This window comes from Amblyraja radiata, chromosome 2, assembly GCF_010909765.2.
Source record: "Amblyraja radiata isolate CabotCenter1 chromosome 2, sAmbRad1.1.pri, whole genome shotgun sequence".
NCBI classification, from domain to species: domain Eukaryota; kingdom Metazoa; phylum Chordata; class Chondrichthyes; order Rajiformes; family Rajidae; genus Amblyraja; species Amblyraja radiata.
The window spans coordinates 41,316,422-41,328,969 of NC_045957.1; the positions used below are offsets into that span (position 1 = coordinate 41,316,422).

At 42.1% G+C, this 12,548-nt stretch overlaps 1 protein-coding gene across 2 annotated transcripts in view; it reads left to right on the forward strand.

Annotated features, from left to right (window-relative positions):
* Positions 1-9,796, forward strand: part of crppa (CDP-L-ribitol pyrophosphorylase A) — a 268,851-nt gene extending 259,055 nt beyond the window's left edge. For both annotated transcript variants that reach the window (XM_033045548.1, XM_033045546.1), the window contains one exon: positions 8,286-9,796. In XM_033045548.1, coding sequence (XP_032901439.1) covers positions 8,286-8,390 — 105 coding nt within the window. In that variant the 3' untranslated portion in view covers positions 8,391-9,796. The remainder of the gene's footprint in view (positions 1-8,285) is intronic.
* Positions 9,797-12,548: the final 2,752 nt, after the last annotated feature.

Here is a 12,548-nt window from a genome sequence, read left to right on the forward strand (position 1 = left end):
TTTAAGAGTAATTTTATGAATTCATGCTCCTAAGGTGGAATGGTATCCACCGGGAATGCATACCAGTTTTTAGTGTCAGCTTAGGGTCAGAAGTCAAATGGAACTTGGCTGCAGAGGTCATCAAACACAGCAGAGTTTTCTGTCTGAAAATGCCTATTCATGAAATTAACCTTTCCCCCCCCATTATTACCCTGCATGGAATTGTGAAGAATTCCGATTCTCACCAAGATGCATCGGTCATGTTGGTACCTCAATAATGTTTTAAATTTAAAAATGTAGTTTACCTTTTCCTGTAACCGTCCAACAGATGCTGCTTTGCTGGGCTGGATATGTAGGCTAATACACAGCAACATAGTGAGGCATGGCTATCGCACTTCATAAATTCAGATTATTACCCAGTTTGTTCGGAGAATGGAGCTGAGAAGTATTTTATTTTTTTATATTAATATTTACAATTATCTCGCACACCAAGAACAGTGATAATAACCAGCGAGTGGAGCATAGTGGCTGGGGCAGTACTGAGTGGAGGTGGAGAGAGAGAGAGGGTGGAGGGGTGCCTATACGGTGGTAGGGGTGCTGAGAAGAGACATGTGCCTTGAGAAAGTATGTCTCGTATCAATCTTCATTGTCAACATTAAACTGTCACTGTAGGGATTATTTTCAATTCAAATATTTTGAATGTCTATTTTAAAATAATTGAAGGGGCATGTAAAATTTTAGTTAGAACAGACAGCTGTAAACGTTGGCCTTCTTTATGCAGAAAAATGTTACTGCTTTGCTGTGGGACAGAATGTGCAAATAAATCTGTTAATGGCTTTTGAAAGGCTTGAGTGTATCAAGACAGTGTACAAAATTGAGTGAATTTACGATAGCTTTTATCAGACATATACGGCAATCCATCAGTATGGGTTTTAGAGTTTTCTAAACCAAGCTACTGAGATATCCACACAGGTGGAATTTGGTTTCCTCTCTGTGGAGTCTGCACAGTATGGAAACTGACTTAATTCCAGAAAGCTGGATGCAGATTCACAAAAGCCAAAGCTTGGGAATGTGCAGATATCTACAGGGGTACAGCCAGATTTTAACTACTTGATACAGCACAGCTGTTGTGTCTGCTGTCCAGGCCTAAGCTAGTTCATGTAGTAAAACGTCCACCTTTCTCAGCCACTGATTCATGGAATAATTTTGCTTGCGTCAACTTTCCCAAGTAAATTGATCTTTACATTGCTTACATTCTCGTCAGTTCCCAAGGATATTTACAGTTTTGTTGAAGAGTTCTGGGTTTGTCAATTATTGGCCATAACTATAAATAACCTTTCATGGCCATGACTAATGGCAGGCTTGAGCCAATCAATCCGAGGATCATTTTCTTGCACTGGTCTATCTGAGAATGGATTCCATAGCACTGGTGTGAAAGAAGGTGTGACTGCCGAGAACCTTGCAGTCCAAGTGAGTTATTTTTATCATAAGATCATAAGAGATAGGAGCAGAATTAGGCCATTTGGCCCATCAAGTCTACTGCACCATTCAATCATGGCTGATCTATCTCTCCCTCCTAACCCCATTCTCCTCTCTTCTTCCCATAACCCCTGACACCCTTAAACCCCTGTCCCATGGTACGAGTTCATTCCAAGAGTTCTCCCGAGTTTGCCCTGATTCGAACTCGAAGATTTACGGTAATGGCCACTCGTCGGTACTCGGGGCTCTCGTGGACATTTTTCATCATGTTGAAAAATCATCACGAGTCTTCCCGTGCTTACCTGCCGTTAGCGAGTCTTCCCGAGTACCTGCCGTTAGCGCTAAAAGTTGGTCCCCGAGCTCCGACGTACCCACTACGTTCATTTTCCGTGCTTACCACGAGTTTTTGTTTTTTTAAACTCGGGAGAGCTCCTGGAATGAAGGGACAGGGCTTTAACTAATCAAGAAAATATCTATGAAAAATGCCTGAAAATGAGATCCGGGACGACCACCATATCGCACTGGTGGCGTTGCGAATGTCTTAATCAGGAAGAAATAGGTGGAACATTTAATGAGCTATAAATAGAATAAAGTATTTTGTTTACAAAGCGTTTTGGGACACTTTTGAGCACTTATCGCAGATATACTTCTGAAGTATGGTATTCTGGATTTGTGAGAAAACAGGCAATCAATCAGTGGACAGCAAGATCCCAACAGCAGCTCTGTGATAAGGAAGATTGTTCCCGATGTTGGGGAAGTCCAGAACAAGGGGCCACAGTTTAAGGATAAGGGGGAAATCTTTTAGGACCGAGATGAGGAAAACCTTTTTCACACAGAGAGTGGTGAATCTCTGGAATTCTCTGCCGCAGAAGGTAGTTGAGGCCAGTTCATTGGCTATATTTAAGATGGAGTTAGATGTGGCCCTTGTGACTAAAGGGATCAGGGGGTATGGAGAGAAGGCAGGTACAGGATACTGAGTTGGATGATCAGCCATGATCATATTGAATGGCGGTGCAGGCTCGAAGGGCCGAATGGCCTACTCCTGCACCGATTTTCTATGTTTCTATCTATGTATCAGAATTATCAACAAACTTTAAACTTTTACTTGTTGAAATTCACATTATCTTTTAAAGCCTTTAGTCTTGGGTAAAATTAAATTTTATTACCTTCGCCTGTCTAATAATCCAAGCCTGCATTCACTTAGCAATGGTTCTTGCAGACTATTTTCCTTTATATTTATTCAAAACACACCGAAACTGGGCAAAAACTAATTCTCACTTTTCAAAAAACTTGCTGAATTTCTGCCGTTACATATTAAGATCCAAAAATGTTAATGTCTCTATCTTTTAGAACCATCAAGTAAACATTAAATAGGAATAAGATCAGAGGTGGTGTGAACAAGTACGTAACATTTGAATTGAAATTTCAAACACAGCAGGAAAGGATTTTTTAAATTATTTTAGCATTCTTTCAATTATACTGGTAAACATCTTTTGTACCCGTTCCAAAGCCTCCACATCCTTCCTGTGATGAAGTGACCAGAACCTACTTTATTTATTTTATTAAATACAAAATTCTGATTTACACATCAAAATATTTGTTTTAACAAGTTGTTGAGCATTTATGGTGGGAACAATTCTCTCAACTATTCATCTGCCTTGGCAGATTTACCTTCCATCTGTCTGATAATGGTGATATTATTGATATTGAAATCAGCATAAATTATTACCATTGGGATGCTGGTTACTGGAGGAAAGATGTTTGGGCTGACTTGTTCTTTTGAGATATTCCCCTGTTTGCTTTCACCGCAGGTCATGCAGGATCCACTGTTAGCTCTTGGTGAGGTAGGCAGTGTTTGGGTAGGCAGCTGGCTAGGTGGCTTGGGATCTGGTGTACTACTGTCTGTGTTGACCTCCCAGTGCTCTTGTCACAGAAACACAAGTTGCTGGGTACCAAGCCCGTGTGTCCCTGGAGAGGGAGCATGCCATGTTCACGGGGACTTTGCAGGCTTTCTGTGAACACAGGTCACCGCTAGGCTTGAGTACGTCGTGGATATGACTGACAATATTGTAATGTGATGGCCGATGTTTGCAAACTGCATGAAGAGCAGTTTTGATTAATGCAGTAATTTGTAAACTGCAAATTTATAATAAATGCCCATCGTTAAGGTAAAATTAAAGGTGTTGGTTGAGTCCTTCGAGTTTAAGGGGTCATACTGAGCAGTTGCCGAACAGGAATTCTATTGAAGATGTTAAATTATTTCAAGGGGACTTCGAGGACATCCTCAGTGTGTTTTTTGGTCTTGGAAATATCTTGGCACAATGGAGTTCGCTTTGGGTTAAACATAGAAACATAGAAAATAGGTGCAGGAGTAGGCCATTCGGCCCTTCGAGCCTGCACTGCCATTCAATATGATCATGGGTGATCATCCAACTCAGTATCCTGTACCTGCTTGCTCTCCATACCCCCTGATCCCTTTAGCCACAAGGGCCACATCTAACTCTCTCTTAAGTATAGCCAATGAACTGGCCTCAACTACATTCTGTGGCAGAGAATTCCAGAGATTCACCACTCTCTGTGTAAAAAATGTTTTTCTCATCTCAGTCCTAAAAGATTTGCCTTTTATCCTTAAACTGTGACCCCTTGTTCTGGACATCCCCAACATCGGGAACAATCTTCCTGCATCTAGCCTGTCCAGACCCTTAAGAATTTTATAAGTTTCTATAAGATCCCCCCTCAAACTTCTAAATTCTAGCGAGTACAAGCCGAATCTATCCAGTCTTTCTTCATATGAAAGTCCTGACATCCCAGGAATCAGTCTGGTGAACCTTCTCTGTACTCCCTCAATGGCAAGAATGTCCTTCCTCAGATTAGGAGACCAAAACTGTACGCAATACTCCAGGCGTGGTCTCACCAAGACCCTGTACAACTGCAGTAGAGCCTCCCTGCTCCTATACTCAAATCCTTTTGCGATGAATGCTAACATACCATTCGCTTTCTTCACTGCCTGCTGCACCTGCATGCCTACTTTCAATGACTGGTGTACCATGACACCCAGGTCTCGTTGCATCTCCCTTTTTCCTAATCGGCCATCATTCAGGTAATAGTCTACTTTCCTGTTTTTGCCACCAAAGTGGATAACCTCACATTTATCCACATTATACTGCATCTGCCATGCATTTGCCCACTCACCCAGCCAATCCAAGTCATCTTGCAGCCTCCTAGCATCCTCCTCACAGCTAACACTGCCCCACAGCTTCGTGTCATCCGCAAACTTGGAGATCTTGCGTTACCCCACTAGTCACTGCCTGCCATTCTGAAAAGGACCCATTAACTCCTACTCTTTGCTTCCTGTCTGTCAGCCAGTTCTCTATCCACATCAATACTGAACCCCCAATACCGTGTGCTTTAAGTTTGTATACTAATCTCTTATGTGGGACCTTGTCGAAAGCCTTCTGAAAGTCCAGATATACCACATCCACTGGTTCTCCCTCATCCACTCTACTAGCTCCCTCCCTTTTTAAAAAGTGGGGTTACATTAGCTAGCCTCCAATCCTCAGGAACTACTCCAGAATCTAAAGAGTTTTGAAAGATTATCACTAATGCATCCACTATTTCTGGGGCTACTTCCTTAAGTGCTCTGGGATGCAGCCTATCTGGCCCTGGGGATTTATCAGCCTTTAATCCATTCAATTTACCTAACACCACTTCCCGGCTAACCTGGATTTCACTCAGTTCCTCCATCTCATTTGACCCCTGGTCCCCTGCTATTTCCGGCAGATTAATTAAGTCTTCCTTAGCGAAGACAGAACCAAAGTAGTTATTCAATTGGTCTGCCATGTCCTTGTTCCCCATGATCAATTCACCTGTTTCTGACTGCAAGGGACCTACATTTGTTTTAACTAATCTTTTTCTCTTCACATATCTATAAAAACTTTTGCAGTCAGTTTTTATGTTCCCTGACAGTTTTCTTTCATAATCTATTTTCCCTTTCCTAATTAAGCCCTTTGTCCTCCTCTGCTGGACTCTGAATTTCTCCCAGTCCTCTGGTAGGCTGCTTTTTCTGGCTAATTTGAATGCTTCATCTTTTGTTTTGATATTATCCCTGATTTCCCTTGTTATCCACGGATGCACTACCTTCCCTGATTTATTCTTTTGCCAAACTGGGATGAACAATTGTTGTAGTTCATCCATGCAGTCTTTAAATGCCTTCCATTGCATATCCACCGTCATCCCTTTAAGAATCAATTGCCAGTCTAACTTGGCCAATTTACGTCTCATACCCTCAAAGTTACCTTTCTTTAAGTTCAGAATCCTTGTTTCTGAATTAATTATTTCACTCTCCATCCTAATGAAGAACTCAACCATATTACCAAGAACTCGCCCCTGCCAATTTGATTCACCCAATAATAATAATAATAATAATAATAGTAATAGTAATAATAATAATAATAATAATAATTATAATAATTATAATAATAATAATATATTTTATTGTCATTGCACGTCAGTGCAACGAGATTTAGTATGCAGCTTCCAACCGATGTAAAAGAAGAGTAAAATAAATAAATAAGCTGTGTGACGTGGTCCTCCGAGGGAGACAGTCCAGGGGGGGGGGGAGAGGGGGGGGGGGCTGTTCAGAGCCGCTATAGCTCTTGGAATAAAGCTGTTTCTGAGTCTGGAGGTTCAGGCGTAGAAGCCTTGTAACGTCTGCCGGAGGGAAGTAGTTCGAACAGTCTGTTACAAGGGTGTGAGGAGTCTTTATGGATGCTGATGGCCTTCCTGAGGCACCGTGTGTGGTAGATGCCCTCCAAGGCTGGTAGCTGTGTCCCGATGATCCTCTGCGCTCTGTGGACGACGCGCTGAAGAACTCTCCTCTCCGCCTCGGTGCAGCTGAGATACCACACAGAGATGCCATACGTTAATATGCTCTCTGTGGTGCAGCGGTAGAACGTTGTCAGCAGCTGTTGGGGCAGACCAGTCTTTTTTAATGTTTTCAGGAAGAACAGTCGTTGCTGTGCCTATTTGACCAGTGCAGCGGTGTTGGTGGACCATGTGAGGTCCTCAGAAATGTGAGTGCCCAGAAACTTAAAGCTGAACACTCTCTCCACACTTTCCCCGTAAATGGAGATTGGGGCGTATTCTCCATTATGGGACCTCCTGAAGTCAATAATCAGCTCCTTGGTCTTGGAGGTGTTTAGTGACAAGTTGTTACGTGTGCACCAGTCCGCCAGGTTCTGCACCTCCGCTCTGTATTTTGTTTCATCCCCGTTGGTGATCAGCCCAATCACTGTTGTGACGTCTGCAAACTTCACGATGGTGTTGGTGTCGAATGCAGGAACACAGTCGTGAGTGAAGAGGGAGTAGAGCATGGGGCTTAGTACACAGCCCTGTGGTGTGCCGGTGCTCAGGGTGATAGTGGAGGACAGGTGCGGGCCCAGTCTCACTGCCTGCGGTCGCTCCGTCAGAAAGTACAGGATCCAATCGCAAATCGGCGAGCTGAGGCCTAGCTGGTGGAGTTTGGTAGTGAGCTTGGTGGGGATGACCGTATTGAATGCAGAGCTATAGTCAATGAAGAGCATCCTCACGTACGTGCCCTGTCTGTCCAGGTGAGTCAGGACGGTGTGAAGAGCCAGAGAGATGGCATCCTCTGTTGATCTATTTGCCCTGTATGCAAATTGATGAGAGTCCAGTGAGGCAGGGATGCTGGATTTGATGTGGGAGAGGACCAGTCTTTCGAAGCACGTCATTGGGATTGGAGTTAGGGCAACCGGGCGGTAGTCGTTCAGGTTGGTGACTTTAGACTTTTTCGGCACCGGCACTATGGTGACTGTTTTCAGGCACTTGGGGACCGTTGCCAGAGATAGAGACAGATTGAAGATTCTCGTGAATACCTCCACCAGCTGTACAGCACAGTCCTTTAGTACCCTTCCCTGGACTCCATCCGGGCCTGCAGCCTTGCGTGGATTGATCCTACGCAGAGCGCACTGTACCTCCTGAGTGCTCAGTGTTAAGGCCTGTCCCTCCGCCATGGCCAGGGTTATTCCACTCCTGGTGGTGTTGCCAGTTTCGAAGCGGGCAAAGAAGGTGTTTAGTTCGTTGGCCAGTGTGATATCACCGTGGGGCAGGCGGGGCTGCTCTTGTAGTCAGTGATGTCCCTGACACCCTGCCACATGCTTCTGGTGTCCGCGGTATTGAAGTGGTCTTCCACCCTTTGCCTGTGGATGTCTTTGGCCTTTTTTATGCCTTTGTTCAGGTTCGACCTGGCCGCACTATAGGCAGAAGTGTATGTAGATTGTAGTCCTTTGATAACTGCCTCAATTGCAACCTGTCATTCATACAAAGAATTAGTCACTTGAGTGAAAAGTCTTCTTCAGGTATCTCTTCGGGGCACTACAGAAATTAGGGATAAATAAATTTGATAGTGACATTGGAGAACAAGGCAAATGGAAAACACTGAAATCGAGGAATGAGTAATGTCAAATATAAGCTCAAGTGTCATGTAATTAATTTGTAAAAGGAATAATAACCAAGATGATCAAAGTAAGGGTATTGGTCTGCAACGATGGTTGGCACTGATTATAATTAATGAAGTTTGTAATTAGAATTATTGGAGTATGAGTAAGTTTGTTGAATGTGTTGGAAAAGCAAAGGTGCAGGGATCGCAGATGAAATGTTATTTAAAATATCTGACTATTGGGATCAACAAGCTATGAATTTACATTTGTTCAGTTGCTGAAAGGTAATTGTTTACCTCAGAGTTCAAATTCTTTGCAATTCTTTTTTAATGCCAATGATTTGTTAACAATCTTAATATTTTTTTGTAGAGCACGGACAAAATTCACGAATCTGTGAAGCAAGGAGCCTCAATCATCGAATCATTGATAAAACAACGAAGCCCTGCACTCATTGGACAGCTCCTTGTGGTATGAAAGCAGTCATTAACCCAAAGTCACGGATGTTGTGACATCTGAAGGAACATACTGCCCTCTGATGATGACAATGTAAAGCTGCAGATATCCTCCGTCAAGTGTTATCAAGAGATGACCAGGACCAGCTTTGAAATAGCATGAAATCAGTGTGAAAATTACAAAAATCAACAAAACCGGATCAACTTAATTGTAATTTTGTATATTGTTTTTAAATAACCCTTAAATAATCGTTATTGGTGCTCAATCTAAGAATCAGTTATGATACTGTTCATCCTTTCCCAATATTTGCTTATTTTGACGTAGGAAGCCATTCTACCTCGAGCTCATGCAATCTCTCAACATTGTTTCTCATTAGTAATATGTCTTAATCAATAATAACTATAATTAATTAACAATATTAATATTACTGCTATTAGTAATAATGTCAATTATTAATTATAACTAATTAACAAAACAATAATGATGAATTATTATCTTATTAGTAATAGTTTATTATTGATTTATTGTTCATTGTTTCTTTGCATATCAGTATCAAAACAGACAAGAGTGCTTGCTCTATATCTGCCTGGTGAAAGAGCAAAGAAGAGCTATGGAGAATATTTAGTCAAGACTGGAGAAACAAATAAGGGAAGGAACAAGGTTTAAGAAACAGGTCAACACAGTGGGTAGAAAACAATGGTGGAGTAGGGAGGAATGGGGCAGATGTTCAACGAACAATAACATCCAAACAAGACAGCTATTGATTTTCAATTGAGAACCAAAAATGGGCCAATGTGAACATGGATCTGGATGATTGTTCCGAAGAATGACAATCTATGTAAGAATTAAGCTTTCTGGGAAGTCGAATTTAGTAATTGTGGAAAGAAACTTTCCCAATTTTTTTGGATTTTATTGTATCCTATTTTATTGCCTCCTTTTAAAAAAAACGTTAACACAAAATTCTTAGATATTCACAAGAATTTGCTTGGATGCGTTTATGAGGGCAGTGTATTTGAAGACTGGATGGGGAAGGGGGAGGAATTGGTGGAAGGGTGCAACAGACAGCAACAGATAGCAACAGGATGATCGAGACAGAAGAGGCAAAATTAGGGTAAGTCTTGAATGGTACTGGAAGATATGAAAACTGGAAACGGAGAAAAGTCTCAGATTTAAATGTGGCAGAGATGAAGAAAAAGATCTGGAATCAACTTAATTATTAGCTCAACTACTTGCAATGTCATTTGAATTTTAGAAACCTTTAGAGGATTCGATGTGGCATATCTTTGATTTTTGAATATCCTTGCAGCAAAAAGATCAAAGAGAATAGCATTAATTAAATCCTTATATTTTACATAATTATATTCTATTACAAATTAAGTAGAAGGACAGCAATACCTGTTGAATAAAATTCCTACTTTTTTCTAGCATCCTTCTGCTAATATCTTTCATTAATGTCAGCCTGAAAAATTGGCAAAGCTGATGGTTGGAAAAATTAAAGCTCAACACTGTTTTCCACTTATCCCATTAAGACTCAAATCAAAGCTCGGCAGACCAAAGACCAATCCAAAATATATGGTCTATGACAATAGGCAGTTCAACTGCAGCTGAAGTGAGGCACCTGGTGGTTATAGGTTGAACTGCAGGTATACCCAACACTCCAACCAGTTTACGCTGCGATCTATGTGTAGTGGTAACATTCCAGCCTCACAGCCTAAAGGTTGCCTGTACAATTCCAAAAAACCGTGCAGACCATTAACCAACTAGTTAGAAGATTGACGTCCACTGGTGATGTCAACATCTGTTCAGTAAAGATGCTCATTCCCATGATTTTTAGTTTAGTTCAGAGGTACAGAGCGGAAACAAGCCCTTCGGCACACCAAGTCCATGCCGGCCAGTGATCCCCGCACATTTACACTATCCTACATGCACTAGGGACAAGTTACAATTTTACCGAGCCAATTAACCTCCAAACCTGGAGGTCTTTGGAATGTGGGAGGAAACTGGAGATCCTAGAGAAAACCCACGCAGGTCATGGGGAGAATGTACAAACTCCGTACAGACAGCATCCATAGTCAGGATCAAACTATGGTGTCTCTGGCATTGTAAGGTGGCAACTCTACCACTGCTCCACCATGCCACCCATCTCTTTAACCTTATCTGCAGCTCACTCTGTGCAAGACACTTCAAATTAAAATGATGAGGAAGTCAAAAGGAAACTCCCTTATCCCGTCTACCTTCATATCTGGCACAACACTATGAGGACTGAGACTTGAACTAAGCACTATGCTGTGACTGAGCATAATAGACCATGCTGATGTGATTTGGAGAAATGGCGGGTGAAAGAAGGTGGCCACAAGTTTTCCTCCTTATTGATCTAAATAATGTATTTCATTCAATCATCTCTGGTCTAACAGACACGTACTCATTACTAATCTCATTCTTAATGTTTTGTGTGAATGCATTTGACTTTATCCAGAGACCATATGGAAACACCTTGCTGAGTACTGACGCACAAATACGTAATATTCGGCCACAGGCCTCATTTCAAGGTTTCATTGTGAGTTTATTGTCACATGTACAATTAAGGTACAGTGAAATTCAGATTGCCATACAGTCATACCAATAAGAAGAACAAGACACCCAAATACATTTTTAACAAGAACATCCACCACAGCGACTCCCCTACATTCCTCACCGTGATGGAAGGCAAAAAAAGTTCAGTCTTCTTCCCTTTTTGTTCTCCCGCAGTTGGGGCACTCAAACCTTCCGTTGTCGAAGTGATCTTGGCACCCGCAGCCGCCCGTCAGGGCAATCAAGCTCACGCATTGTGGGGGGAACTCAGTTCCCCGCGACGGCCGATCGGACTAGCGAGTCGGGGCTTGTCGAACCTCCTGCGGCTTGGAGCTTCTTAACATCAGTCTCTACCCGAGACTGCGAGCTCCTCGATGTTGAAATCAGCAGGCTGCGGTTGGAGCGTCTATCTCAGGCTCCGATGGTAAATCCACGGCCCCGCGGTGGGGCTCAAAGTCAGTCTCAAGCAAGGCCGCCAGCTCCATGATGTTAGGCCGCAGAGCGACCGGAGATACGATTCGGAAAAGAATTGCATCTCCAGCAAGGTAAGAGATTAAAAGAAAGTTCCCCCCGACCCCCCCCCCCCCCATACTTTTTCAAACACACAAATTAAAAAAAAAAAGATGAAAAGACTAGGTGAGGCTGCCATTGCTGACGGCGTCACTGAGCTATAACGCTTGCTGAACATTCTATGCAGCTGCCAACATTAAATTTAATTCAACTACATCACCAGCAGACGTTGGGGATGAATATTCAGATTCAGGTTAATTAATTATATTCACCATGGTGTAATGACATTCCTTGAAATTAGGTAGGGAAATGGCATATTGTATGCAATTCTGGTCTCCCCATGTTCAAATAGTGGCAATGCTTTAAAAGGAATGGCTGAAGTTTATTGTTTTTTGGAGAGGTTTATACTCTTGAGTTAAAAGGAATAAGATGTGATCTCATTAAAATAAACAAAATTCTTACGAATCATTACAGGAGAGATGTAGGGATGATGTTTCTCCTGGTTTAGGTGTTTATAATCAAGAGTCAAAGCAAGGCAGCAGCTATTTAGGATTGAGATGGGAAGACCATTTTAGACATGGAGGGTAGAGAATCTTTGGACCTTTTATCCGAGAGAACTGTGGTTGATTAGTCATGGAAAGATTTTTGGTATCAAGGGATTATGGGATTAGTGTGGAAAAAAGGCAAAAGATCTGCTTTTAAATTTGATCAAAGACTTTGGAGTTTGGTTTGAATAGGATTTGCAGCAGCTCCAGGAGCTGAGTGAGTCAGCGAGTCAGCGATATCAACACTTGTCTTCAACTGTTTTGGCTCTTTTATATTTCCAACCATTTAATTTCAGTTTTTGAACATTTGCATTTGATTTTCTTTCGGTTTTGTCCCAACAGTACACTTTATTAGTTGGTTAAAAACCAGTGCTGTAAAATCTGACTGCATCAAGACCATCATTTCTGTTCTAAAACACAAACAGTGATAGGTGCCTGGCGTACTGGTGGAAGCAGATACGAAAGTAGCATTTAAGAGGTTTTAGATAGCCCAGAGCCAAGTCAAGACTTGAATCTTGTAGCAGACACAGTAGCAGTTAAGAGGCTTTTAGAT